Source organism: Giraffa tippelskirchi, chromosome 4 (assembly GCF_054371585.1).
Source record: "Giraffa tippelskirchi isolate mGirTip1 chromosome 4, T2T-mGirTip1v1.2.pri, whole genome shotgun sequence".
In the NCBI taxonomy this organism is placed as follows: domain Eukaryota; kingdom Metazoa; phylum Chordata; class Mammalia; order Artiodactyla; family Giraffidae; genus Giraffa; species Giraffa tippelskirchi.
The window spans coordinates 183,702,145-183,729,831 of NC_137278.1; the positions used below are offsets into that span (position 1 = coordinate 183,702,145).

The 27,687-nt window shown below is 39.7% G+C and overlaps 1 protein-coding gene across 4 annotated transcripts in view; it reads left to right on the top strand.

Moving 5' to 3' along the window:
- GYS2 (glycogen synthase 2) overlaps positions 1 to 27,687 on the top strand; it is a 76,783-nt gene that overhangs the window by 26,130 nt on the left and 22,966 nt on the right. For all 4 annotated transcript variants that reach the window (XM_081592238.1, XM_081592236.1, XM_081592239.1 and 1 more), the window contains 9 exons: positions 2,774 to 2,891; positions 3,076 to 3,196; positions 6,622 to 6,728; positions 7,895 to 7,954; positions 10,509 to 10,587; positions 11,807 to 11,920; positions 22,669 to 22,795; positions 26,166 to 26,261; positions 27,500 to 27,663. In XM_081592238.1, the coding sequence (XP_081448364.1) occupies positions 2,774 to 2,891; positions 3,076 to 3,196; positions 6,622 to 6,728; positions 7,895 to 7,954; positions 10,509 to 10,587; positions 11,807 to 11,920; positions 22,669 to 22,795; positions 26,166 to 26,261; positions 27,500 to 27,663 (986 nt within the window). The remainder of the gene's footprint in view (positions 1 to 2,773; positions 2,892 to 3,075; positions 3,197 to 6,621; positions 6,729 to 7,894; positions 7,955 to 10,508; positions 10,588 to 11,806; positions 11,921 to 22,668; positions 22,796 to 26,165; positions 26,262 to 27,499; positions 27,664 to 27,687) is intronic.

The window sequence follows — 27,687 nt, forward strand, 5'->3', positions numbered from 1 at the left end:
CAATATATGCATGAGTGCTAGGTAGCTAAGTCGTGTCTGACTCTTTGTGACCCCATAGACTATAGTGCACCAGGCTCTTCTGTCCATGGAATTCTCCAGGCAAGCATACTGGAGGGAGTAGCCGTTCCTTTCTCAAGGGGATCTTCCCCACCCAGGGTCTGAACCCGGGTTTCCTGCATTTCAGGCAGATTCTTTACCATCTGAGCCACCACGGAAGCCCATGGAGATAGACAAATCTCTACTACTAATAAAAACGTTTCTCTCTTTGTCTCTTTTTCCTGGAGTGTTAGATACCATGAATGAATATTCATCAACTACAGTAGTGAAAGTGAAAGTTGCTCAGTCATGTCTATCTTTTTGTGACTCTGGCCCACCTGGCTCCTCTGTCCATGGGATTCTCCAGGCAAGAATACTGGAGTGGGCAGCCGTTTCCTTCTCCTGGGGATCTTCCCAACCCCGGGATTGAAACCAGGTCTCCTGCATTGTAGGGGAATTCTTTATCATCTGAACCACCAGGGAAGCCCAAAAATACTGGAGTGGGTAGACTATCCCTTCTCCAAGAGATCTTCCCTACCAAAGAATCGAACCAGGGTCTCCTTTGTAGCAGATGGATTCTTTACCAGCTGAGCTACCAGGGATAGAACTTATAGAAAGAGATATATTGTAAGAAGGGGTTGTCTGCCATTCTGATCACACCACACGGCTCATCTAGGGATTATTCGCACTAGGGCTTTCATTGGAAACCTTGGTAACCTAAAATTAACTCTGCTGTGGCAAGATATGGAAATGAATGTAGCAAATGCCCAATTAATTAGTAAAAAATAAAAATTATAAAAACACAAGTTCTTTTTTAATTTTTCACAAGAAATGACCAAGAAGCCTGGATTGATTTTTATGGAGCCATTTCAAAGGAATATCCTGTTTACTATAAAATATCCTTCAAAATGATTACATTCTTATAATTTTAGCTCAGATCTCCTTTGAAAAATCTGTATTGGGATGTGCTAATTTTTTTAATTTCTGTTGTTTTTACTGCTTCTAAATACAATAACCCATGAATTCAACTCAGTAGGTGATTTCCATCATGTATTCTGAGCAGTCTTTATCTTTCTTGACATAGACCAATATTCTGAAAAATCAAAAATGTCCCCCTACCCAAGCAACAAAATCTTCTAGGCAGAAAGAATCAGTTGTGTGTTGGAATAAAGGGCTACTTTCCCAATGTTCCTATGGACAGAACACTCTTCACACATTTGACTAAAATAAAATGACAAGAGGTAGTTTAACATGGACGGACTTAGAGGCTGTCATATGGAGTGAAGTAAGTCAGAAAGAGAAAAATAAATACCATATATTTACACACATATGCGGAGTCTAAACAAATTGGTATAGATAATTTTATTTATGAAAGAGAAATAGAGAGACAGACATAGAGAACAAATGTATGAATACCAAGGGGGAAAGGAGAGGATGGGATGAATTGAGAGATTGGGATTGACATATTTATGCTACTGTGTATAAAATAGATGGACTTCCCAGGTAGCCCTAGTGGTAAAGAACCCACTGGTCAGTGCAGGAAACATTAGAGACCTGGATTTGATCCCTGGGTCAGGAAGATGCCCTGGAGGAGGGCATGGAAAACCACTCCAGTATTCTTGCCTAGAGAATCCCATGGACAGAGGAGCCTGATGGGCTAGTGTCCACTGGGTAGCAAAGAGCTGGACATGACTGAAGTGATTTAGCGCAAATGCACGTATACAATAGATAACTAATGAGAACCTACTGTATATCACATGAACTCAGTGCTATGTGGTGATCTAAATGGGAAAGAAATCCAAAAAACAGGTGATATATGTATACACATATAGCTGATTCACTTTGCCATACAGTAGAAACTATTAACACTGTAAAGCCACTTAACGCCAATAAAAATTAAAACAAAAAAAGAGTTAGTTTAGCACACAGCACAGTTAAGGGTAAAACAGGTGGAGACAGACAGCCTGGACTCTATCCATGTGTTCTGGAACAGATTCTGGAACAACTCTGTGTCTCAGTTTCTGCCTCTGAAATATCACCTTGCTCCACTGGTTGTTGCAGGGATTAAGTGAGTTACATTACAAGGCATTTAGAGCAGTACCTAATGCATAGTAAGTGATCGGTAGCTGAAAACTCTTGACAATGACTATTTTTGCTATTGGTCTATTACATAATACCCATTACTCAATGCTATTTCAGTCAGATCCTCCTGATTTTCTATGTCAGCAATTCATTATGGATTTTTATAAACTTCCAATTCTATGATAGTCAGAAACTAGAAATGCTAATAGACACCTAACTTGTTGTTGTTGTTGTTGTTCAGTAGCTGAGTCGTGTCCAACTCTTTGTGACCCCATGGACTGCAGCACTTTAGGCTTCCTGTCCATCACCAGCTCCGGAAGCTTACATAAACTCATGTCCATCGAGTCGGTGATGCCATTCAACCATCTCATCCTCTGTCTCCTCCTTCTCTTCCTGTCTTCAATCTTTCCCAGCATCAGGGTCTTTTCCAATGAGTGGGCTCTTCGCATCAGGTGGCCAAGGTATTGGAGCTCCAGCTTCAGCATCTGTCCTTCCCATTAATATTCAGGGCTGATTTCCTTTAGGATTGATTGGTTTGGTTTCCTTGCTGCCCAAGGGACTCTCAAAGTCTTCTCTAGCAAAATACTGTTGTTTTTGCAATGCTACCCTCTCTCAAAAGAGATTTTTCCATGAGGATTTTACTTTGCTTTTCCAGATGTAGTTACTCCAAATGGCTTGAATGTTAAGAAATTTTCAGCTGTACATGAGTTTCAAAATCTCCATGCTATGTACAAGGCCAGGATCCAAGAGTTTGTTCGAGGTCATTTCTATGGGTATGCTTTTCTTTATTAAAAAAAAAAATTATCTTGTGATGTTAGGGATCTGGGGTATAGAGAAAACAGGGTTGTTAAAGTAAATGTTTATCTTTCCCAGTCCCCTTTGTACTTTAACAGAACTCATGTGTACATTTTGTTGCTGTTGCTCTCTTTCACTGGAAACTGTTTTGTTTTGTTTTAGTCATCTGGACTTTGATCTTGAAAAAACATTGTTCCTCTTCATTGCTGGGAGGTATGAGTTTTCAAACAAAGGAGCTGACATCTTCTTAGAATCCTTATCCAGGTTAAATTTCCTGCTGAGGGTAAGAATGCTCTAGAACACCAAACAGTGTTTTTGTAGAGGACTTCCTTTTGTGGAAAGTAAAGAACTTCCTGGCTTCTTAAATGGCTTTCAAAAAAATATATGATTTTGAAGACTTAAAATGATAGCTTTATTTTTAAAATGCCTTTGGTCTTTCAATTATCATATTTAAAATGATAAATATAATTGCCACACTCTTTGCTCATGTATTTGTCTAGGATATCAGGTAGTTTTTAAAGAGCGCTACAAACTTATCATGTTATATTGGGTATATAGCCAATATAATAGTATATTTTTTTTAAAGAATCATAGAAGCAAAATTTTATTGGAAATGCACCCCAAAGAATATTTGATGTTAATTTAAAATTTTTTTAAAATTCTACTGATATGTAGTTGATTTACAATGCTGTGTTAGTTTCAGGTGTATGGCAAAGTGATACAGTTATGCATGCTCAGTTGCTTCAGTCGTGTCCAACTCTTTGAGACCCTGTGGACTGTAGCCCACCAGGCTCCTCTGTCCATGGGATTCTCCAGGCAAGAACACTGGAGTGGGTTGCCATGCCCTTCTCTAGGGGATCTTCCTTACCCGGGGATCAAACCCACGTCTCTTATGTCTCCTGCATTGTCATGCAGGTTCTTTACACCAGTGCCACCTTGGAAGCCCTGATTCAGTTATACATGTATATACATGTAAATACTCATTTTTTACATTCTCTTACTTTATATGTTATATACGTGCCATGTTTTAAGCTGACCATATAGCATCCTCTTTCCCACCTATCCCCCAAGAGTTTGTAAACAATTGAAAGATAGAGAGAAATCAAGCAAGCAGAGAGTAAAGAGAACAAAACCTTGCCTTTTTAAAAATCGATAGACTTAATGCACTGTGATGACCTGAAAGGGAAGGAAGTCTAAAAGAGAGAAGATATATGTATATGTGTGGCTAATTCACTTTGCTATACAGTAGAGACTAATGCAACATTGTAAAGCAACTATACTCCAACAAAAATTAATTTTAGAAAATACTATAATGGGAGATATGGCTTGGTTGCATGGCATTGATAGGCTTCCTAATATTGGACGTTGGTATTAAACTTTGTGGTATTAGACATCTGATCACAGACAGCCCTGGCCATTTCCATCCCCTCCAACCAGAAGCCTTCAGAAAAACATGTGCGACATGACTGACAGCCAAGCAGTTGCCCTTGTAGAATGGGGCAGACACACATAAATTCTATTCCTCTCCTAACCCACCAGCCATGCTTCTACTCTGAGATCTGAAAGCCTCAAACCATGAAACTAGGAGAGGTCCCACCACACAGAAACAAAGAGGAGTTTCCCACTCCTAAATATGGAGTGAGTTTTTGCTCAATAGGTTAGATTTGCTCAGAATCTTAAAATAGGTTCTGAACTGTTGTTGTGTGTGCATATTCAGTCATGTCTGACTCTTTGCGACCCCATGGACTGTAGCCCGCCAGGCTCCTCTGTCCATAGGATTTCCCAGGCAACAATGCTGGAGTGGGTTACTCTTTCCTTCTCCAGAGGATCTTCCCGACCCAGGGATCGAACTCACGTCTCTTGTGTTTCTTGCATTGGCAGGCGTATTCTTAAAATAGCTTCTGAACTAATCCAGCAATAAAACCTGTGCCAATGGAAGTAGTGCATCATAGATATTGATGAAAGTTATTGGCTTATATTCTTGTTCCATCATAGAAAAATATAGAATACATAAGGAAAATAGAAGAGGTCAGTGTAGAAGTCTAATTTTATTGAGATGTTGAGACAATCTAAATTTTCCTGAGTTCTGTATAACTCTCCCTTTCAGTTTTTATTTCTCGGACATAGATTTATTACTGTCTTAGCCCAGATATTCCTGGATGGCTCAGAGGGTAAAGAATCTGCCTGAAATGTAGGAGAGACAGGAGTTGTAGGTTTGATCCCTGGGTCAGGAAGATCCCTTGGAGAAGGAAATGGCAACCCACTCCAGTATTCTTGTCTGGGAAACCCCATGGACAGAGGAGCCTAGCAGGCTACAGTCCAAAGGGCGACAAAGAATCGAACGTGACTGAGAGACTAAGCACATACACTGTACCAAGTATTTTAAGAGATTTACTAAAACCACATTAATAAACATCCACGCTTATAAAATAGGATTGAAGATCAGAAAGATTATTCAAGAATAAACTGGAACAATCTTATTTCACAGTATTTTCTGATATGTATCTGTTTAACAAGCTTTATAGATGGACTCACAACTATATAAAAATGTAGCATGTCTAGAGACATTATTAAATTATCCATACATTCATTAAATATTTGCTTTATTTTTATATGTGAAGAAAAAGTGAATTTCTCTTATTCTAGACATCAAAGATAATTACAATCCTTGGAGAAATCAAAATAAGACATTTTCTTTCCATATAGTACATTTAGTCTTAAATAAAAGCACATTGCTTACTCCTGGGGTGTTTCCTATTTTATGGTTCCTATAGATATTTTGAATAGAATATAAGGTCCCAGAGGGCAGAGACCACAGATTAGATGATAGTATCCCACATTCAAGAGTCAGTCATTTCAGAATATAAAAGCATTCATCAGTTCACAGTTTTAAGTAAGTTTACCCTTTCATTCCCACAGCTGTTTGGCATGTCATTTCTTTCTGAGAAACTTCAGGTCAATAGTATTTTTGGAATAGGAAGAGTAAACAGATTGTAGAGTCAAAAAACACCAGTTTAAAAATACAAAACAAAACTCTAGTTTGACTCTCAGGTTTGCCAATAACCTGTGATAGGAGCTCAGAAGAAGAATCAAAACTCTTGTGCCTCTCTTTTGAAATTAATGAGGAGAGTGATAGTTAGGCTTGGGTTAGTTATGTATTTGAAGCACCCAACACAGTAACTGCTACACCAAAAGTTCTGAGTCCCCATTCTGGTTCCTTTACGGTTGGAAAAAACCAAAATGCAGCATCATGAGAATCAAGACATTTAACGGAAAAATGTACATAATCTATTTGTGCAAATCCAGGTAAATTAGCTATAAGACATAGAATAAACCCAAACGAAATCCTCATTAACTTTCCAATCTGAAATTTTGACATTTGTGTTATCTTTTATGTTATTTTTTAACCACAGAAAACCACAGTGATATCAGTAGCAATTGCTATATATTTTAGATGATGGATGCCATGAAATTATTCTGTGTGGATTTTTAATTGCTAATTGTCAGATCTTAGTTGAACGTCATATTTAAATTTTCTGAAGAAGCTTCAAGACAGTGGTGTATAATTTCTTCATCAGTCATAAATAAGTATTCTTACTCTCTCAAGATGTTTCAAAGCACTCTTTGTCACAGTTTAAGGTCCAGCTGTCACATGATTTATTTTATCTTTGATAGTTGACTCTGTTGTGTTTTCTAACCCCTCATTAGATGCATAAAAGTGACGTCACCGTGGTGGTGTTTTTCATTATGCCTGCCAAGACAAATAATTTCAATGTGGAAACCCTGAAAGGCCAGGCAGTGCGCAAACAACTATGGTAACCTCACATCTTGTAAATATTCTCAAGCAATAGGTGTAAAGGGATTTTTTTAAATGCATGATTTCTGATCTATTTCCTTGAATTATTTTTTTCCCCTTAAGATTATAATAGCTTACATACTACTTGGTTCTCTTCTCATTGGGCTCCTTTGTTAAATTTTGTCATGTCTATAAAACTGTGTTAGTATAAAAGTGTTGGAAGGAGCTACTGTGAAAGGATAAGGCCTTTGTAAAATCTTTAAAGATGGGTCAGATTTTTTAAAAATTTATTATGGAAATGTTAAAACATACGCCAAAGTAATGAAATTAGTATCATGCTCCCCCTCTTGCCCATAGGCCAGACTCAACAATTATAAATGTCGACTTAAAAAATAGTTGCAACCTAAAAATTGAGAGTTATGTTTTATTTGCTGGGAATATTTAGAACTTTGAGCCCGGGAGACAGCATCTCAAGTAATCCTGAGAGAACTGCTCTGAGGAGGCCAGGAGAGGAGCCAGGTTATATAGAAGTTTTGCAACAAAGGACAGGTAGTCTGAACATCAAAAGATTATTGCTAATTAAATAAAATCAGATATCCCCAGTTAAGGAGCTTAGTGCTTTTCTTTGTATGGGAAGACGCAAGAGTCTGGACTTACTGAAAACATTCCTTGGATAGAAACCTCATCTATCTGCGGCTAGTATCCAGTGTTTTTCACATTCTGAGCTCCCTTGGGCCTCACAGTACGTAGTGACTGCAGTCTGATGGCTGCTAGATGGCAGATATTCTTCTCCTTCCTGAGTTTCCTTGGGGTTCACCATCTCACACTGGGGGCTGCAATTGCTGATGACTGTGACATCCTCGTTTACTGATATGGCAGGAAATATTCCATTTCTCATAAACAAATTCCTCATATTATATGGATACCTCCATACACTCCCTTTCCCTTCCCTCAACCTTCTCCTGATTATCATCAAGCCAAATATAGTTACACTCCCCGCACTGGTCAGCGTGTTCAGCTCTACAGGTGTTAACTCGGGCTAAATTGGCAAATAAGAAAACAACAAAAGAGGTGATATAAAAGAGACCTGCAATTTCAAAGGATGCACTGACAGAACAGTGTCATGGCAAAGAAAGACTTAAATGGGTGACATTGTTTGAGTTGTATATCTTTCTGTTCATACAGGGACACTGCACATTCTGTGAAGGAAAAGTTTGGAAAGAAACTGTATGATGCATTGTTAAGGTAGGAGCTTGGAACACTAAACCACTCAAACATTTAGGGCTTCACTATTGAGACAAGTATTTAGACACTATACTAATTTTGTTCCAAATATAAAAGAATTAATAGCCTTTGAAGATTCTCCAAGTCAGGCTTCAACAGTACCTGAACCCTGAACTTCCAGATGTTCAAGCTAGATTTAGAAAAGGCAGAGGAACAAGAGATCAAATTGCCAACATCTGTTGGATCATAGAAAAAGCAAGAGAGTGCCAGAAAAACATCTACTTTTGCTTTATTGACTACATCAAAGCCTTTGACTGTGTGGATCACAACAAATTGCGAAAAATTCTTAGAGATGGGAATACCAGATCACTTTATCTGCCTCCTGAGAAATCTGTATGCAGGTCAAGAAGCAACAGTTAGAACTGGACAGGGAACAACAGACTGGTTCCAAATAGGGAAAGGAGTATGTCAAGGCTGTATATTGTCACACTGCTTATTTAACTTATATGCAGAGTACATCATGCGAAATGCCAGGCTGTATGAAGCACAAGCTGGAATCAAGATTGCCGGGAGAAATATCAATAACCTCAGATACGCAGATGAGACCATCCTTATGGCAGAGAGCAAAGAAGAACTAAAGAGCCTCTTGATGAAAGTGAAAGAGGAGAGTGAAAAAGTTGGCTTAAAACTCAACATTCAGAAAACTAAGATCATGGCATCTGGTCCCATCACTTCATGGCAAATAGATGGAGAAACAGTGGAAACGGTGTCAGACTTTATTTTTGGGGGCTCCAAAATCACTGCAGATGGTGACTGCAGCCATGAAATTAAAAGATGCTTGCTCCTTGGAAGAAGAGTTATGACCAACCTAGACAGCATATTAAAAAGCAGAGGCATTACTTTGCCAACAAATGTTCGTCTAGTCAGGGCTATGGTTTGTCTAGTTGTCATGTATGGATGTGAGAGTTGGACTATAAAGAAAGCTGAGTGCAGAAGAATTGAAGCTTTTGAACTGTGGTGTTGGAGAAGACTCTTGAGAGTCCCTTGGACTGCAAGGAGATCCAACCAGTCCATCTTAAAGGAGATCAGTCCTGAGTGTTCATTGGAAAGGCTGATGTTGAAGCTGAAACTCCAATACTTTGGCCACCTGATGCGAAGAGCTGACTCATTTGAAAGACCCTGATGCTGGGAAAGATTGAGTGTAGGAGGAAAAGGGGACAACAAGAAGAGATGGTTGGATGGCATCATCAACTCAGTGGACATTAATTTGGGTGGACTCCGGGAGTTGGTGATGGACAGGGAGGCCTGGCGTGCTGCAGTCCATGGGGTTGCAAAGAGTCAGACACGACTGAGCGACTAAACTAAGTTGAACTGAACTGAACTGATGTGAAGAACTGATTCATTGGAAAAGACCCTGATGCTGGGAAAGATTGAAGGTGGGAGGAGAAGGGGATGACAGAGGATGAGATGGTTGGATGACATCACCAACGCAATGGACATGAATTTGAGTAGGCTCTGGGAGTTGGTGATGGACAGGGAGACCTGGTGTGCTGCAGTCCATGGGGTTGCAGAGTTGGACACGACTGAGCAACTGAACTGAACTGAAAATATGTTGCATCATATGAGCAGACTTTGTTTAATTCTTCATCTGACAAATATTTGTAGACAGGTTGTACAAATGAGAGCATAGTTAAATACATGGGTAAGTTATCTGTGTGTGAACTCAGTCGCTCAATCATGTCTGACTCTTTGTGACGCTTTGGACTGTAGCCCACGAGCCTCCTCTGTCCTGAAAATGGGATTTTTCAGGCAAGAATACTGGAAGAGGGTGACATTTCCTCCTCCAGGGGATTTTCCTGATCCAGGAATCGAATCCAAGTTTCCTGCATTGCAGATAGTTTCTTTACCTGCTGAGGCATTGAGGAAGCCCACGAATAGGGTCTCCTTCAATAGAATTCTCACTGAGAGTTAATGTCAGTTGGAAGCTGTGGAAGATTTCAAGTCAAAATATATATTGACATATTAACATATATTTATTAATGAACATATTAGTTAATGTTAACTAACATTTACTTAAGTAATATACATTACTTAATGTATATTTAGTATACATTGAGAAGCTCACTACAATGAGAAGCCCGTGCACTGCAACTAGATAGAGTAGCCACCACTCGCTGAAACTAAGAGAAAAGCCCACTCAGCAACAAAGACCCAGCACTGCCAAAAATAAATACATAATTTTTTAAAATATCAACTTACAGATGGCAAAGTTATGGCCACTGTAGAACATAGTACTCACTTCCTATAATTGTTAGAGTAGGCAAAATATTATTCAAGTATCCTCCTGGTCATCAACAGTAATCCTTTAAAAATTAATTTCAGTTTTCTTTTATGCTAGCAAAGGTATCCTTTATCAAACTTTCTTGCCCTTTGGAATTTGTCTGTGAGTTTCATCAGGAAACTACGTATGTTTTACATTTATTTTTAAATTACTTGAAATGGTGTTTGATGCATAGAAAGCAGTCGGTTAGTGCTAGCTGTTTTATTTTGATTTTTAAAACTATTTTCCCCACAGAGGAGAAATTCCTGACATGAACAATATTTTGGATCGAGATGATCTGACAATTATGAAAAGAGCTATCTTTTCAACTCAGGTAATAAAGGAAAAAATGCCCATTACTTCCTATAATTGTTAAAGTCTATTTAGATCAATATCTTAATTTTTTGAAATGGGCTAATTTGGGAAATTTTTAAACCTGAGAGCTAGAAAAGTCATCCTTAGGTATTTACCTAAAGGACATCTTTGTGAGTTCTCTTTCACTAATGGTTTTTCAAGGCTCCTGTAAACAAATCTCATGGAACTTGTCTTCACATCTACTTAAAAAATTCATTTGGAACCTGTATGTCAATTGAAAAACTATGTATATTGCAATGACAAAAAAAAGTGCCTAAAGTTTTCAAAAAGCATAGACTTCAGAGTCACTTTAGAGAAAAAGTGAATGTTTATCAGTCGAGTGGAATTGTTAAAAAGATAATTGTGTTAGCCATGTATAGCAACCTTGTCATTAACAGGGAGGCATAGGAGAACAGCCCCCTAGTGGGAACCAGCAGAGTAGCTCACCTGGAATTCCATCCTTATTCCAGATATAGTCAGTCCCCTACGTATGAATGAGCTAACATTCTGAGAGCATGTTCGTAAGTCCATTTTGTTTATAAGTCCAACGAAGTTAGTCTAGGTACCCAGCTAATATAATTGGCTATATAGTACAGTACTGTAATAGGTTTATAATAATTTTCACACAAATAACACATAAAAACAAACACAAAAATAAACATTTTTAATCTTACAATACAGTACCTTGAAAAGTACAGTAGGACAGTCCAACAACAGCTGGCATACAGGGGCTGGCATCAAATGAACAGGCAAGAAGAGTTACTGACTGGAGGAGGTAGAAGAGGTGGGAGATGGTAGAGCTGAAGGACCACCAGCAATAGAAGACAGAGGGCAAGCTGCAGTTTCACGCACATCTGCTGCTGATGGAATGTGCTTTTGCATCTTTTCTGAAATTCCCAACTTGAAGACGTGTATGTTGGGGACTTACTGTAAGTCTCAGGAGGCTTCAAGAAGTCTAGGCTTTCCAGAGAGTGGCTGCTGGTGAACAAAAGCATCGTGTGTTCAGAGTATAGAAGGAAGTTCTTTAACCTGTTATCTTCCTATGAAATACATAGACAACCCCTCATCCTCTTTAGTTGCATCTCAGACCATAAAGGCATAAAGGTTGGATGACATATCACCGATGACCTATTGTTGAAATTAGTCACACTCAGTAATTCTTTCCCTGAACTGACATTTGCTTCCCTCTGTTCCTTCAGCGGCAGTCTTTGCCTCCGGTGACCACTCACAACATGATCGATGATTCCACCGATCCCATCCTCAGCACCATTAGACGTATCGGGCTCTTCAATAGCCGCACGGACAGAGTCAAGGTACGACTCATTGTTTACACGGGACATTTCAAAACCACAGAGGACAGGTTTTGGGGAATTTATTAGAAGCATCCCTTGTTTGTTTTAACATCTATCGGAAATATTGTAAATGATACTTCTAAAGAAAATTAATTGTTTCCTGTCTTGGGCAATTAAAAAGCGCTATGTTGGTATCATTCTTAAAAATAATTGAAGACTATTTATGGCTTTGAATTGTAATGTTGCTTTCATTTTCATTGTAAAATACTGTCAGCAAGCATCAGGAAATGGCCTCATTTTTAATGAAGCACGTATGGTCTAAGAATTGTTTAGTGAATGAATCTTGGAGATTAACATAAATTGTCTTTGTTTCTTCCTCATAAAGTTCCATATAAGGGCATAGTATGAGAAGCTTCTAGTTTCAGAGGATGCGGCTAACGATGGCTTTATGTAATTTCCTGTAGACTAATTTGTTCTTTGGACTCTTTGAGTTTCTCCAGGGATGAAGCACAGTGGTGAATAAGACCTGGTTTCTGCTGCGATGGAGCTTAATCTCCATTATGTTTACTGAGGGTGTGTGACATTCTCGGCATGGGGTGAGGTGTGGGAGACAAGGGTAAATGTGTCAACAGATCACAGCTTATTCCTTCTCACTTTCATCCACCAGCATTCAAGATCAAGTTGTCGCAAGAATTTACCGATCCTTTTGAAAGGAAGGTCCCACTGTCCCTTCTTTCGTTTGCCTTTAGCAGATGATATGAATTCTAAACTCCTTCACGGTCCCTTCATACTGGCCTCACATACAGATTTTTACCCATTCTTACTTCTTTTCCTTCAGACGGTAAGAGTTTTTCTGGGATCTTATTTCCTCCCACATTCTTATGAAATGCACCCTGTTTACCCTTTTCTATACTGTAAGCTTACTAGCTCTTTCCCTTGCTGTTTACAAATATTCCTGAAATTTTTCCACATGAAAAAAACAAGCTTTGCCTTAGCTCTACCCCCTCTTGATGTTTTTAAGTGTTTTTCTACTCTTCTCTGCAAAATCTCTTGGGAAAATACAGTCTATTCTTAAATGTATTTTTCATCCTGCACTCAGTTGTTGACAGAGGCATCAGTGGATGTCATGGAGACAAGTTAAGGACCTACTGCAACAGTCCAGGTGAGAGATACCAAGGGCCACTACCAAAAGCCTTCTCAGAAGTTCTGGAGAGGATGGAACAATGGAAGAAATGGTTGCCTGCAGAAAAAGACCATACTTAAGTGACCAGTGGGCACAGAGTGAGAAAGAGGCAGAAGGCAAGGCTTCAGTATGTAACCCACACTTTCTAGAACATAAGGAAAAGCTTTAAAAGAAGTTTGTTTGAGAGTCATGTCTCAAATGAAGTTCAATTTTTCATAGGTTGAGTTACATATGGGATATTCAAGTTAAGATACTTAAGAGGTACTTAGAAAACATAGGTCTGGGGTTTATAAGGACAGTTGTGAGGGGACCTATTGGCATGTGGGCAGTAGTGGAGGCCAAGGAATGATGACCTTGCCATGTTGGAAGACTAGGTACAATGAATGAAGAAAATATTGACCCAAGGAAACCTCAAGAGAGGATTAAAAGATGAAAGATTGAGGAAATAAAGAAAGAGGAAAATATATCAGAAACCAAGGCAGGAGAAATTTTAATAATAGTAGAAAGAGCTCATAGTACAACATTAGATGATCCATGATGTTTATAAAATGCTCTATATTGTGTTAACCCTTTCATTTCAAACAATCTACACATAGACCCACGTGTATGTGTATATTGTCCTGTGCTATAGAATTATGGGTGATTTTTTATTTCTCATTTGTGTTTGTGAATTTCCAAGTTTTCAACACATAGCACACATATAGGAGCCAGGCTGCATATTTTCCCCTGGAAATGCAGGACAGTTGCTGCCAAGTCTGCACCACTCTTTACATTTTTTTCAGCAGGATTGGATCCACAGAATATGTCAACACACACTTGTCATCAGTCTCATGTAGTTTACTCCAGACTGGTCCTTCTCAGTTTTTTGTGTCTTGGAAAGAAAATAGTGGGAGCAAGAAAGCATCTTATTTCCCCTTTGATTTCTGTTTTTCTCAGAACCTTTCATCTCACAGTTCAGTTCAGTCACTCAGTTGTGCCCAACTCTTTGTGACCCCATGGTCTGCAGCACACCAGGCTTCCCTGTCCATCACCATCTCCTTGAGCTTGTTCAAACTCATGTCCATTGAGTTGGTGATGCCATCCAATCATCTCATCCTCCATCGTACCCTTCTCCTCCTGCCTTCAGTCTTTCTTAGCATCAGGGTCTTTTCCAGTGAGTCAGTTCTTTGCATCAGGTGGCCAAAGTATTGAAGTTTCAGCTTCAGCATCAATCCTTCCAATGAATATTCAGGACTGATTTCCTTTAGGATTGACTGGTTTGATCTCCTTTCAGTCCATGAGTTTTCTCCAACACCACAGTTCAACGGCATCAGTTCTTCAATACTCAGCTTTCCTTATCATCCAACCCTCATATCCATAAATGACTACTGGAAAAACCATAGCTTTCATTAGATGTACCCTTGTTGGCAAAGTAATGTATCTGCTTTTTAATATGCTGTCTAGATTGGTCATAGGTTTTTTTCAAAGAAGCAAGCGTCTTTTACCTTCATGGCTGCAGTCACCATCTGCAGTGATTTTGAAGCTAAAAAAATAAACTCTGTCACTGTTTCCGTTGTTTTTCCATCTATTTGCCATGGAGTGATGGGACAGGATGCCATGATCTTAGTTTTTTGAATGCTGAATTTTAAGCCAACTTTTTCACTCTCCTCTTTCACTTTCATCAAGAGCCTCCCTAGTTCTTCTTTGCTTTCTGCCATAGGGGTGGTGTCATCTGCATATCTGAGGCTATTGATATTTCTCCTGGCAATCCTGATTCCAGCTTGTGCTTCCTCTAGCCCAGCATTTCTCATGATGTACTCTGCATATAAGTTAAATAAGCAGGGTGACAATATACAGCCTTGGCATACTCCCTTCCCAATTTGGAACCGGTCTGTTGTTCCATGTTCAGTTCTAACTGTTGCTTCTTGACCTGCATATCGATTTCTCAGGAGTCAGGTAAGGTGGTCTGGTATTCCCAGCTCTAAGAATTTTCCACAGTTTGTTGTGATTCACACAGTCAAAGGCTTTTGCATAGTCAATAAAGAAGAAGTAGATGTTTTTCTGGCACTCTCTTGCTTTTTCTATGATCCAATAGATGTTGGCAATTGATATCTGGTTCCTCTGCTAGCGAGTGAGATGAGTGCAATTGTGTGGTAGTTTGAACATTCTTTGGCATTGTCTTTCTTTGGGATTGGAATGAAAACTGACCTTTTCCAGTCCTGTGGCCACTGCTGAGTTTTTCAAATTTGTTGGCATATTGAGTGCAGCACATTAACAGCATCATCTTTTAGGATTTGAAATAGCTCAACTGGAATTCCATCAACTCCACTAGCTTTGTTAGTAGTGATACTTCCTAAGGTCCACATGACTTCACACTCCAGGATGTCTAGCTCTAGGTGAGTGACCACACCATCGTGGTTATCTGGGTCATGAAGATCTTTCTTGTATAGTTCTTCTGTGTAGTCATGCCACCTCTTCTTAATATCTTCTGCTTCTGTTAGGTCCATACTGTTCTTGTCCTTTTTTGTCCCATCTTTTCATGAAATGTTCCTTTGGTATCTCTAATTTTCTTGAAGAAATCTCTAGTCTTTCCCATTCTATTGTTTTCCCCTATTTCTTTGCAGTGATCACAGAGGAAGGCTTTCTTATCTCTCCATGCTATTCTTTGGAACTCTGCATTCAGATGTGTGTAACTTTCTTTTTCTCCTTTGCCTTTCACTTCTCTTCTTTTCTCAGCTATTAAGGCCTCCACAGACAACCATTTTGTCTTTTTTGCATTTCTTTTTCTTGGGGATGGCCTTGATCCCTGTCTCCTGTATAATGTCACGAACCTCTGTGCATAGGTCTTCAGGCACTCTGTCTATCAAATCTAATCCTTTGAATTTATTTGCCACTTCCACTGTATAATTGTAAGGGATTTGATTTAGGTCATACCTGAATGGTCTAGTGGTTTTCCTTACTTTCTTCAATTTAAGTCTGAATTTGGCAATAAGGATTTCATGATCTGAGCCACAGTCTGCTCCTTGTCTTGATTTTGTTGACAGTATAGATCTTCTGCATCTTCAGCTTCAAAGAATATAATCAATCTGATTTCAGTGTTGACCATCTGGTGATATCCACGTGTAGAGTTGTCTCTTGTGTTGTTGGAAGAAGGTGTTTGCTATGACCAATGCGTTCTCTTGACAAAACTCTGTTCACCTTTGCCCTGCTTCATTTTGTACTCCAAGGACAAAATCGCCTGTTACTCCAGTTATCTCTTGACTTCTTACTTTTGCATTCCAGTCCCCTATGATGAAGGGGACATCTTTCTTTGGTGATAGTTCTAGAAGATTTTGAAGGTCTTCACAGAACTGTTCAATTCAGCTTCTTCAGCATTAATGGTTGGAGCATAGACTTGGATTACTGTGATATTGAATGGTTTGCCTTGGAAACGAACAGAGATAGTTCTGTCGTTTTTGAGACTGCACCCAAGTACTGCATTTAGGACTCTTTTGTTGACTGTGAGGGCTGTTCCATTTCTTCTAAGGGATTCTTGCCCACAGTAGTAGATATAATGGTCATCTGAATTAAATTCACCCATTCCAGTCCATTTTAGTTCACTGATTTCTAAAATGTCGACTTTCACTCTTGCCATCTCCTGTTTGACCACTTCCAATTTACCTTGATTCGTGGACCTAACATTCAGGTTCCTATGCAATATTGTTCTTTACAGCATCGAACTTTGCTTCCATCACCAGTCACATTCACAACTGGGCATTGTTTTCGCTTTGGCTCTGTCTCTTCTTTCTTTCGGAGAAGGCAATGGCACCCCACTCCAGTACTCTTGTCTGGAAAATCCCATGGATGGAGGAGCCGGGTAGGCTACAGCCCATGGGGTTGCTAAGAGTTGGGCACGACCGAGCGACTTCACTTTCACTTTTCCCTTTCATGCACTGGAGAAGGAAATGGCAACCCACTCCAGTATTCTTGCCTGGAGAATCCCAGGGATGGCAGAGCCTGGTGGGCTGCCGTCTATGGGGTCGCACAGAGTTGGACACGACTGAAGTGACTTAGCAGCAGCAGCAGCTTCTTTCTTTCTGGAGGTATTTCTCCACTCTTCAGTAGCATATTCAGCACCTAGTGACCTGGGGAGTTGATCTTTCAGTGTCCTACCTTTTTGCCTTTTCATACTCTTCATGGGGTTCTCAAGGCAAGAATACTGAAGTGGTTTGCCATTCTATGCTCCAATGGACCACGTTTTGTCAGAACTCTCCCCTATGAAACATCTGTCTTGGGTGGCCCTACATGGCATGGCCGATAGTTTCATTGAATTAGACAGGCTGTGGTCCATTTGATCAGTTTGGTTAATTTTCTGTATTATGGTTTTCATTCTGTCTGCCCTCTGATGGATAAAGATAAGAGGTTTATGGAAGCTTATTGATGGGAGAGACTGACTGTGGGGGAAACTGGGTCTTGTTCTGATGGATGGGGCCATGCTCAGTAAATCTTTATTGTAATTTTCTTTTGATGGGTGGGGCTGTGTCCCTTCCCTGTTGTTTGACTGAGGCCAAACTATGGTAGGGGTAATGAAGATAATGGCGACCTCCTTCAAAAGAATTTGTGCACGCATTGCTGTATTCAGTGCCCCTGACCCTGCAGCAGGCCATTGTCGACCCACATCTCCACTAGAGACTCCTGGACACTCACAGGCAAGTCTGGCTCAGTCTCTTGTGGGGACACTGTTCCTTTCTCCTGGCTGCTGATGTGCACAAGGTTCTGTTTGTGCCCTCCAAGAGTCTGTTTCCCTGGTCCTGTGTAAGTGCTGTAATCAGATCCCACTTGCCTCCAAAATCAAATTCCCTGGGGGTATTTTTCTGGGAGGAAGCAAGATGGTGGAGTAGAAGGACGTGCGCTCATATCCTCCTGCGTGAACTCCAAAATTGCAACTCGCTGCTAAACAACCATCAACAGGAGAATGTTGAATCTCACCCAAAAAATACCTACATCCTAGGGCAAAGGAGAAGCCCCAGCAAGACAGTAGGAGGGGTGAAATTGCGTTTAGAATCAAACGCCATACCCACCAGAGACACTCGGAGGGCTAAAACAAAACCTTCTGCACGTCAGGACCCAGAGACCCCACAGAGACTGAGCCAGATCTGCCTTTGAGTGTTTGAATGTCTCCTGCAGAGGTATGGATCAGCAGTGGCCTGCCACAGGGGCAGGGGCTCTGGGTGCAGCAGACCTGGGTCACACAGCGTGTGGCATAAGCCCTTTTGAGAAGGTCACCATTAGCCCCACCATAGAGCCATCGAGCAGACGATCCACAAACTGCAGAGCAATTATACCAAATAAATTCTCACACTGTTAAGAAAGTTCTAGGACCCACAACAGGCTTCCCAACCTGGGGATCTGGAAAAGGGACTGAGAACCTACAGGGGACTTGATTTTGGAGGCCAGTGGGATTTGATTTCATGTCACATCCATATCTAAATTTTTGATTCTTCCTCTGATGATCTATCTGGGCTTGACACTTATTATATACAATAAATACAGATTGATGTTTTTTAAAAAGATTGATAACTGTGAAGCAATTCCCAAGAATGAACAAGTAATTTATTTCCTAAACATGTGAAACACTCATACTTCTATGTAATTGCTGATATATTTTTTTCCCTCTGAAATAATCTTATTTCTGTTATTTGAACAATTCTTTTGGAATCCAACCTAGAAGTCATCTCTTTCTTACACTTTTCCTTAATATACATTTACCTACTCCAGACAGAACAATTGTTTCCTTGTCTGTATCTTCTGCAATTATAGGAGTTATCACATTGAATTATGTATATTTTAATTTAATGTGTCCATTTCTCCAGAGACTGTGGGTTTTTTGAGGTGGTGATCATGTCTCATCTGTTTTCTCAATTTTTGTCCTCTGGAAAGCAGATATCGAGACAAGAGTAGTTACGAAAACATTTATTGGCAGAAATACCGTGAAGGATAAAGAAGGGGAAAGCAAGAGCAGGCAGAGAGGTGCAGCCAGACACAAGGAAGAGAGAGTGAAATGGAACGAAGAGGTTGTTGCTCTTTAGTCCCTCAGTCGTGTCTGACTCTTTGCCACCCCATGAACTGTAGCCCTCTAGTCTCCTCTGTCCATGGGATTTCCCAGGCAAAAATAGTGAAATGGGTTGCCATTTCCTTCTGCAGGGAATCTTCCCAACCCAGGGATTGAACCTGTGTCTCCTCTATTAGCAGGCAGATTCTTTACTGCTGAGTCACCAGGGAAGCCCTAAATAAATCATACATACCCTGTTTAGTAGGCTTCTCATACAAATTTTGTTTATGCAGTTAAGCTCATGAACATTTTCAGATATTCACTGTTTAATATAAGACAAACACACAGAAAAGAAATAAAAGAATAGCCTCTTTTTGTCTCTTTTAAATTTTTATTGGAGTATAGCTGATTTACAATGTTGTGTTTGTTTCTGCAGTACAGCCAACTGAATCAGTTATCCATGTACATATATCAGCTCTTTTTAAAAAACTTCTTTCCCCACATAGGTGATTACAGAATATTGAGTAGAGTCCCTGTGCTATAGAATAGGTACTTACTTGTTATCTATTTTATATATGAAAGTGGAAGTATTAGTCGCTCAGTCGTGTCCAACTCTTTGCTATCCCATGGACTGTAGCCCTCCAGGCTCTTCTGTCCATGGGATTTCCCAGGCAAGAATACTGGAGTGGGTCGCCATTCCCTTCTCCAGGTGATCCTCCTGATCCAAGGATCGAACCTGAGTCTCCTGCATTGCAGGCAGATTGTTTACCATTTGAGCCATCAGGGAAGCCTATTTTTTATATAGTAGTGTGTATGTGTCAATCTACATCTCTAAATTTATCCCTCCCCGCCTTAGCTCCTGGTAACTGCAAGTTTGTTTTCTAAAGAATAGCTCTTTCTAACAATATACATTCAAAATTGCAACTCGCTGCTGAACAACCATTGACAGGAAAATGTTGGATCTCACCAAAATAAGATACCTCACATTCAAGGGCAAAGGGGAAGCCCCAGCAATACGGTAGGAGGGGTGAAATTGCATTTAGAATCAAACCCCATACCCGCCAGAGACACTCGGAGGGCTCAAACAAAACCTTGTGCACACCAGGAACCAGAGACCCCACAGAGACTGAGCCAGATCTGCCTTTGAGTGTTTGAATGTCTCCTGCAGAGGTATGGGTCAGCAGTGGCCTGCCACAGGAGCAGGGGCTCTGGGTGCAGCAGACCTGGGTCACACAGCATATGGCATAAGCCCTTTTGGAGGAGGTCGCCATTAGCCCCATCACACAATGTTGCTAAGATTAAACGAGGTAATATATGTGAAACTGATTTATAATATATAAAGTATTGGACAACTATCGTCATCGTTATTGCTGTATATCCCAAATTAGGTTTTTTTTTCTTCAAAGCAATCTCTTTGGAAGAATATACACTTATTTCAATTGTTAACTTCAACTCTACAGCAAAGTGTTTCAGCTATAAATACATATATATTCTTTTTTAGTTTTTTCCATTATAAGTTATTAGTATTATAAGATATGAGTCTCATTTCCTGTGCTATACAGTAGGACCTCATTGTTTACTTATTTTATATACAGTAGTATATATATGTTAACCCCAAACTTGTAGTTTATCTCTCTTCCCCTCTCCCTCACTGTTTCCTTTGGTGACCATAAGTTTGTTTTCTATGGCTATGAGTCTATTTCTACTTTGTAAATAAGGTCATTTGTACCATCTTTTAGATTCTATGCATATGTGATATAATATGATATTTGTCTTTATCTGACTTACTTCACTTAATATGATAATATTTAGGTCCATCCATGTTGTTGCAAATGGCATTATTTCATTTTTTTATGAAGTAATATTTCATATTCATCCATTGATCTGTCAATGGACATTGAGGTTTCCCCCATGTCTTGGCTATTGTAAATAGTGCTGCTATAAACACTGGGGTACATGGTATCTTTTCAAATTATAGGGTTTTCTCCAGATACATACCCAGCAGTGGAATTGCAGGATCATATGGTAACTCTATTTTTAGTTTTTTAAGGGGCAATATTCTTGTTTGTAGGAAACACATGTTAAGTATTTGTGGATGATGAGCATCTAGTCAGCAATTTATACTCATATGGATCTGGAAAAATATTAATTCTCTTCATATTATACTTGCAACTTTTCTGTAAATTTGACATTATTTCAAGTTATATATAAACATGTTTACATATAAACAAATAAAAATATATAAAACATACTATATATGAAAATATATATTATATATATATAATTCTATTTCTCCATCTTATTAAAGTTCTCACCAAACCAATTTTAGGTTACTTATCAGCCTCCCCTCATAGCTAAGTAAGTTATTAAAATTAAATTCTAATAAATGAATTAGAAAAAATCTGATTTTAAAGTACTGGAGAAATATAGTTTATATATTATAATTATACTAAAATTCATAATTCATCATTTTAATAAATAGGAGAAATAGAACTCACTTATCTAGGTTACCAGCTAAGTAGCTACTGTATTCATAGCTGTTCAAGTATAGCTGCACTCTGGTCTCTGCCTTTGCAGAAAATTAAAGGCTGCGGGGCTTCCTAGGTGGCTCTAGTGGAAACCCTCCTGTTAATGCAGGAGACGTTAAGAGATACAGGTTCAATCCCTGGGTTGGGAAGATCCCCTGGAGGAGGGCATGGCAACCCACTCCAGCATTCTTGCCTGGAGAATCTCGTGGACAGAGGAGCCTGGCAGGCAACACAGTTCATGGGGTCGCAAAGAGTCAGATACAACCAAAGTGACTAGCACACACACACGCACAGGCTGTGCAGTCCAAGAAAAGGCTCATAACAGTGCCCAGGAGCCAACTGCTAACTTTTCAGAATGCTGTGGGCCAGTTTTAAACACAATTGTTGTGTAAAATCAAATTGCATAAACTTAAAAAAAATCAATTATGCTAAAAAGAAAGGTAATGCTCAAACTCATTGCATCCTAGTTGTTTACTGCATTTTTTTTATAACCTATGCTCTGGAGATTATTTTTGACCATTGTGCTCACAAGGTGAAAATATCCTATCAGGATGTCCTGCTCTTCTTCCCATCTCCAGTTCAGGGACAGCGCATCGGTAGCTTGCAATTGGCCCTCAGTTCCATTTCACTTGGCGTGTAAGGGTAGCTCCCTTCTTTTCTGCTGCTGGTGGGAATAAATTGAAAAACAAGACAGGGGCCAGCAATTAGAAAAGCAAATAAAATCTTTATTGTCAATAAAGGCTGGATTGGATGAGTTTAGCATGAGAACAAAAATGGACACAATAACTCTATATCCTCCAATCCAGGCTTGGGAACTTGAGGGAAAATCAGTCCTCAGAGTAGATATTCACAGAGAATGGAGAGAGGAGAAAAAAACACCCAGACCTTTTACCTTTTCTTTTTCCTTATCTCTCACTTTCTTTCCTCTAAATCTATAACACAAGGATTCTATAGTATCGAAATACTGAAATAAAAAAACTAGGAGATTTTTTGCTCTAATTTCTTCTTTCTTTTCTCTTTTTTCTCATTAGATTTTTTTCTCTTTCAGTTGATTTTGCACCCAGAGTTCCTGTCTTCCACCAGCCCCTTGTTACCCATGGATTACGAAGAGTTTGTCCGAGGTTGTCATCTTGGAGTATTTCCATCATACTATGAACCTTGGGGTTATACTCCAGGTATGGGACATGTATAGATTGTGAGATGCTTTAAATTGTATTAGAATATTGTTCTACACACATGAATGTAATATTCCAAGTTGATATGTCATTTCTACTAAGGTTCTGGTTTTGTTTGTTTGTTTGTTTTAAAAGTGATTTTGGTTGGATCTATCCCAGAGGTCAGTTTTACGCTTTGTAGCTCCTGAGGAAAGCATAAAGACATAATGCGTGTGTGCGTGCTAAAGTCACTTCAGTTGTGCCCAACTCTTTGCGACCCTACAGACTGTAGCTCGCCAGGATCATCTGTCCATGAGATTCTCCAGGCAAGAATACTGGAGTGGGTTGTTGTGCCCTCCTTCAGGGTATCTTCCCAACCCAGGGATCAAACCCACCTCTCTTATGTCTCCTGAGTTGGCAGACAGGTTCTCTACAACTGGTGCCACCTGGGAAGCCCAAGGACATAATACGTAATCTTTTATATAAGTGTAAGAAGTTGTGGTTGGGCATATTTTAGTATCTGACTTGTTGCCTCATTGCATTCCAAAGAAAAAGATTTTTATAAAGAATATACCTTTTTAGTTAATTCACCAGTCTTATCCATTAATATGAAGGAGAAACTAACTACAAGGAGATTAATATGGGAAACAATTATTTCTGAAATTGTTATAAAATTTATCTCAGAAGAATCCCTTTTTAAGTTAAGGATATATTTATCTTTTAACTAGGTAATGCGTTCACATGTTTAAAGACACAAATAGTATAAAGAGATGTACAGTGAAAAGTCATCTTCACATCCTTGTCTCTCAATAAAGAGGTAAAGATAGAATGTCAGTTTGGTGGTAGGCATTATGCCAATGACATAATTCCATTCAGACCCTACACCGGCCCCACCCCCTTTTTTTTCCACAGGTGGTAGATTCTCAGATCAACTATCTTTTTTTCTTTTCTGTATCCTACTAACATGGTTGTCATTGGCATCAGGAGCCGTCCATTTGTATTTGTACTGAAATGCCTAACTAAAAAGGAAACAATTACTTTATATGCCACTGCAAAGAAGACATTGATGACTTTTCCATCTTCTTGGTAATCAGAGGTTTTCCTCCCAGTACAGCTATAATTCCATTTATAATTGAAAATAAAAGGCTCAGAAAACATTTTTACTTATAATGAATACATTTTGCCTTCTGCATCTCAGTGTCATCATGGTCTAAGTAATGGGCAGCAGCAATTAGGATGAGAGAGGTCATAGGCTGAACTATGAGGAAGGTTTTTCTAATCTTTGCACTCTGACCCCAGAATTTAAGTATAGAATTTTAAATTCTATATAAATAGGATACTATAATCTTTACAAAAGGAGTGACAAGGCTCTGCATCTTTTGATAAAGTTCCTTTTTTATTGTCTTAGGCTCCAGCAAGAATAATTTGCCAGCAGCTGTAAAACCATTAGAACATTTGGGGAAAGCTTGATAAAGAATTACCCACTCTTGAAACACAACATAGTAAAGTTACTAATCTGACTCCTCCAGTTATATCCCTTGTAGTTCTAAAAGTTGTTTTTGGCACCAATTCCACTTTTGTGAAGGTAGTATCTTCTTACTTGTAAAATGCCCACACAGTGATCTTAAATTGTTTTTAATAAAGTAACTATCTTTTGAGATACATTGAAACAATTCACTTGATGAACTGACAAGTTTGTTGCTCCTATTATTTCTAGTAAGTAATATAATTTTCAACTGTAAATATGGAGAACAAAAAAGTACAAAACCAAAACATGAGTGACAACCAGAATGTAGGAAGTCATTTATACTGGATAAAGAGAAGGTTATCTAGCTTATTTCCCACCAGAATATCGTATAATAGGACAAAGGTAAACTTAACCTGAAATGATAGAGGAGCTATATCTTGTTTGTTAAGATAAAGGCCAGCAAAGGTGTTATAAAAGATAAGTAGATGGAAAAGGGGGTGTGAGAAACACATGCCAAATAGTGAATGAGTCATTCTCTGTTTTAAATTAACTAAAGGAAGTTGGCCCCTCCTTTCCTAACTTGAATTACAGAAATAGCAGAACCTCTGGTGGTATAAGTTTGGTATTAGCATATTAGATAATTTTTTAGAACAATTGCTTTATGTGGTGCTAACTCTCACTCCAGAAAGTATTAAAATCTGTGTTTTATGTTTTGAGAAAACCCAGTGAAGATAAACACTGACTTCATTAATTTCATTCAGTGGACATATACGGTGCTTACAAAGGTGCCTGAAATTTTATTATTTGGGTGTAAAAGAGTATTTAATAAAACTGAGGATCTGTAAAGTGTCATAGAATTGTAGGCAAAATTTTTCTGGGGAGGAGTTCTAGGGTTTCATCACATTCTCAAATGAGTCAATAATCCCTGATTCAACTTCCTCTCCTCTTCCATCTTCCCCCAAATTTGAAAACCACTACTCTCTGGAGCTAAACCAAGAGGAAATACTTGCAGAATAGGAGTACATGGGTCACGAGGAAATTTTTTTTATCCCCCCATCCCCACTAATCAACCAAGAAAAATTCCATAATTAAATATAAATTTCACGTTAACCATTCAAACATCCTTGAGTGTGGTAACATGTCTTCAGACACATCTGAGATTGTCTGGAGAAAAAGTTTTGACTAAAAGGTGATAGAAGATTGAAATAAACCATGGTTTCACTGAGTACCCGAGAAAGTGGAAGAGGTTGGCGGCAAAAGAGATGAAAATGAGGGGAGGAACTGGTCTTGTCCATAATGTATTTTGTTGTTCAGTCGCTCAGTCGTCTCCAACTCTTTGCGACCCCATGGACTGCAGAACGCCAGGCTTCCCTGTCCTTCACCATCTCCGGGAGCTTGCTCAAACTCATGTCCATTGAGTTGGTAATGCCATCTTACCATCTCTTCCTGTCATCCGCTTCTCCTCCTGCCCTCAATCTTTCTCAGCGTCAGGGTCTTTTCCAATGAGTCGGCTTACCGCATAAACTTGCCATATACTTAGAGACACAAGCTTAGAACAGGGCAAAAGAAAAGGCAGCTGGAATGAGAGAGGCAGTGTTAGGTAGCAGTTCTGAGCAGCTCTGGGGCTGGGCACTTGGCTACAAATCCCAGCTCCACCACATCCCCTGGCTTTGTGAAGCTGGGCAAGCTATTTAACCTCCCTGGGCCTCAGTGTCTTCATCCATAAGATGGGGATAATAATAGCTTTACTTCACAGGCTGCTTGAGAAGATTAAATTTGTTCATGCATGTAAGAAGCTTAGTAATGTGTCTGGCACAAAACAAACATTGCTGTTACTAGGACTGGAACTTTTTCCTTCTCTAGATGTATAAGAGGGTATAATTGCTGGTCTGAAGCCAAGCCTTTTTCTATTTCCCCTGGCAGCTGAATGCACTGTGATGGGTATCCCCAGTGTGACCACCAATCTCTCCGGCTTTGGCTGTTTCATGCAGGAGCATGTGGCTGACCCCACTGCATACGGTGAGGCTTTTCATCATGAACCCAACCAGGGAGAAGGGACCTCTCACCAAACAAAGTACAGAGTTTTTACAGAGCCCAACTCTAACACTATCCCGATTGGTTTTTTGTTGTTGTTTAGTCACTAAGTTGTGTTGGACTCTGTGACCCCATGGACTGTAGCCCACCAGGCTCCTCTGTCCATGGGATTTCCCAGGCACGAATACTGGAGTGGATTGCCATGCCCTCCTCCAGGGAATTTTCCTGACCCAGGGATCAAAGCTGGGTCTTTTGCATTGCAGGCAGATTCTTTACCTCTGAGTCAGTAGGGAAACTCCAATTAATATTTATACTTGGTTGATTAAAAGTAGATTACTTATATGGTCCATAGAAAAGATAACGATGATATTAATATTGAATATATTGCCTAAAAGTCAAACTACCAAGTGTGAAAGTGTTAGTTGCTCAGTCGTGTCCAACTCTTTGCAACCCCAATAACTGTACCCCACCAGGCTCCTCTGTCCATGAGATTATCCAGGCAAGGATACTGGAGTAGGTAGCTGTCCCCTTCTCCAAAAGGAGTGCTAAACTTGGACAAATCTTGCCTTTTCACCTTTTTATTTTTCTGAATTGGTTTGGTCTTCTATTACCTAGAAGTGATATTATGATAACCATGGCTTTAAAGTACATGTATTGGTCAGCATAATTATTTTGTAAGTTCCAACTACCAAGTTATCAAAATTCACATTTAAGATGGCAAATGATGTCAGCATCTCTATGCCCATGTTGCCGACCAGCAAGAAAAATTAGAATGGGCTGGACGCTCTGCCTGGACATGCTGGTTCTCTGGTCTTTCAGAGTCGCATTGTCGCCGTTGTCTTTCCTTGGGTGACAGCTGCGGTCTCACCCCATGGTGCACAGTGGGGACACTGGGGAACCTGAAAAGCACTGAGATGCAGTCCTCAGCCTGGAGACTCTGGTTCCAGCCCGAAGGAGGACCACTGATCTGGGGTAGCCCTGTTGTGCCAGGTTTTTTTATGGCAACATTCATTTGGTTGGCTGTGTGTTAGTGACAGTTGTGAGCCATTAGAAGGAAATCACAGGAGAAATACAGTCTTGGAAGGGAAAAGATGAAGCGGAAGCAGTAGGGGAGTCAGGGAATGGATAAGCATGCGGTCCATGATGGACTCTAAGGTACAAGAGTAGAAATGCTCCAAGGTTAGCTTTACCTTTACCTGTGCTCTGGCATTTGTGTCCCTCAGGAATTTACATCGTTGACAGGCGGTTCTGCTCACCCGATGATTCTTGCAACCAGCTGACTCAGTTTCTCTATGGATTTTGCAAACAGTCACGCCGCCAGAGGATTATTCAAAGGAACCGAACCGAGAGGCTCTCAGATCTTCTGGACTGGAGATACTTAGGCAGAGTAAGCAAGTCTGTGATCTACACA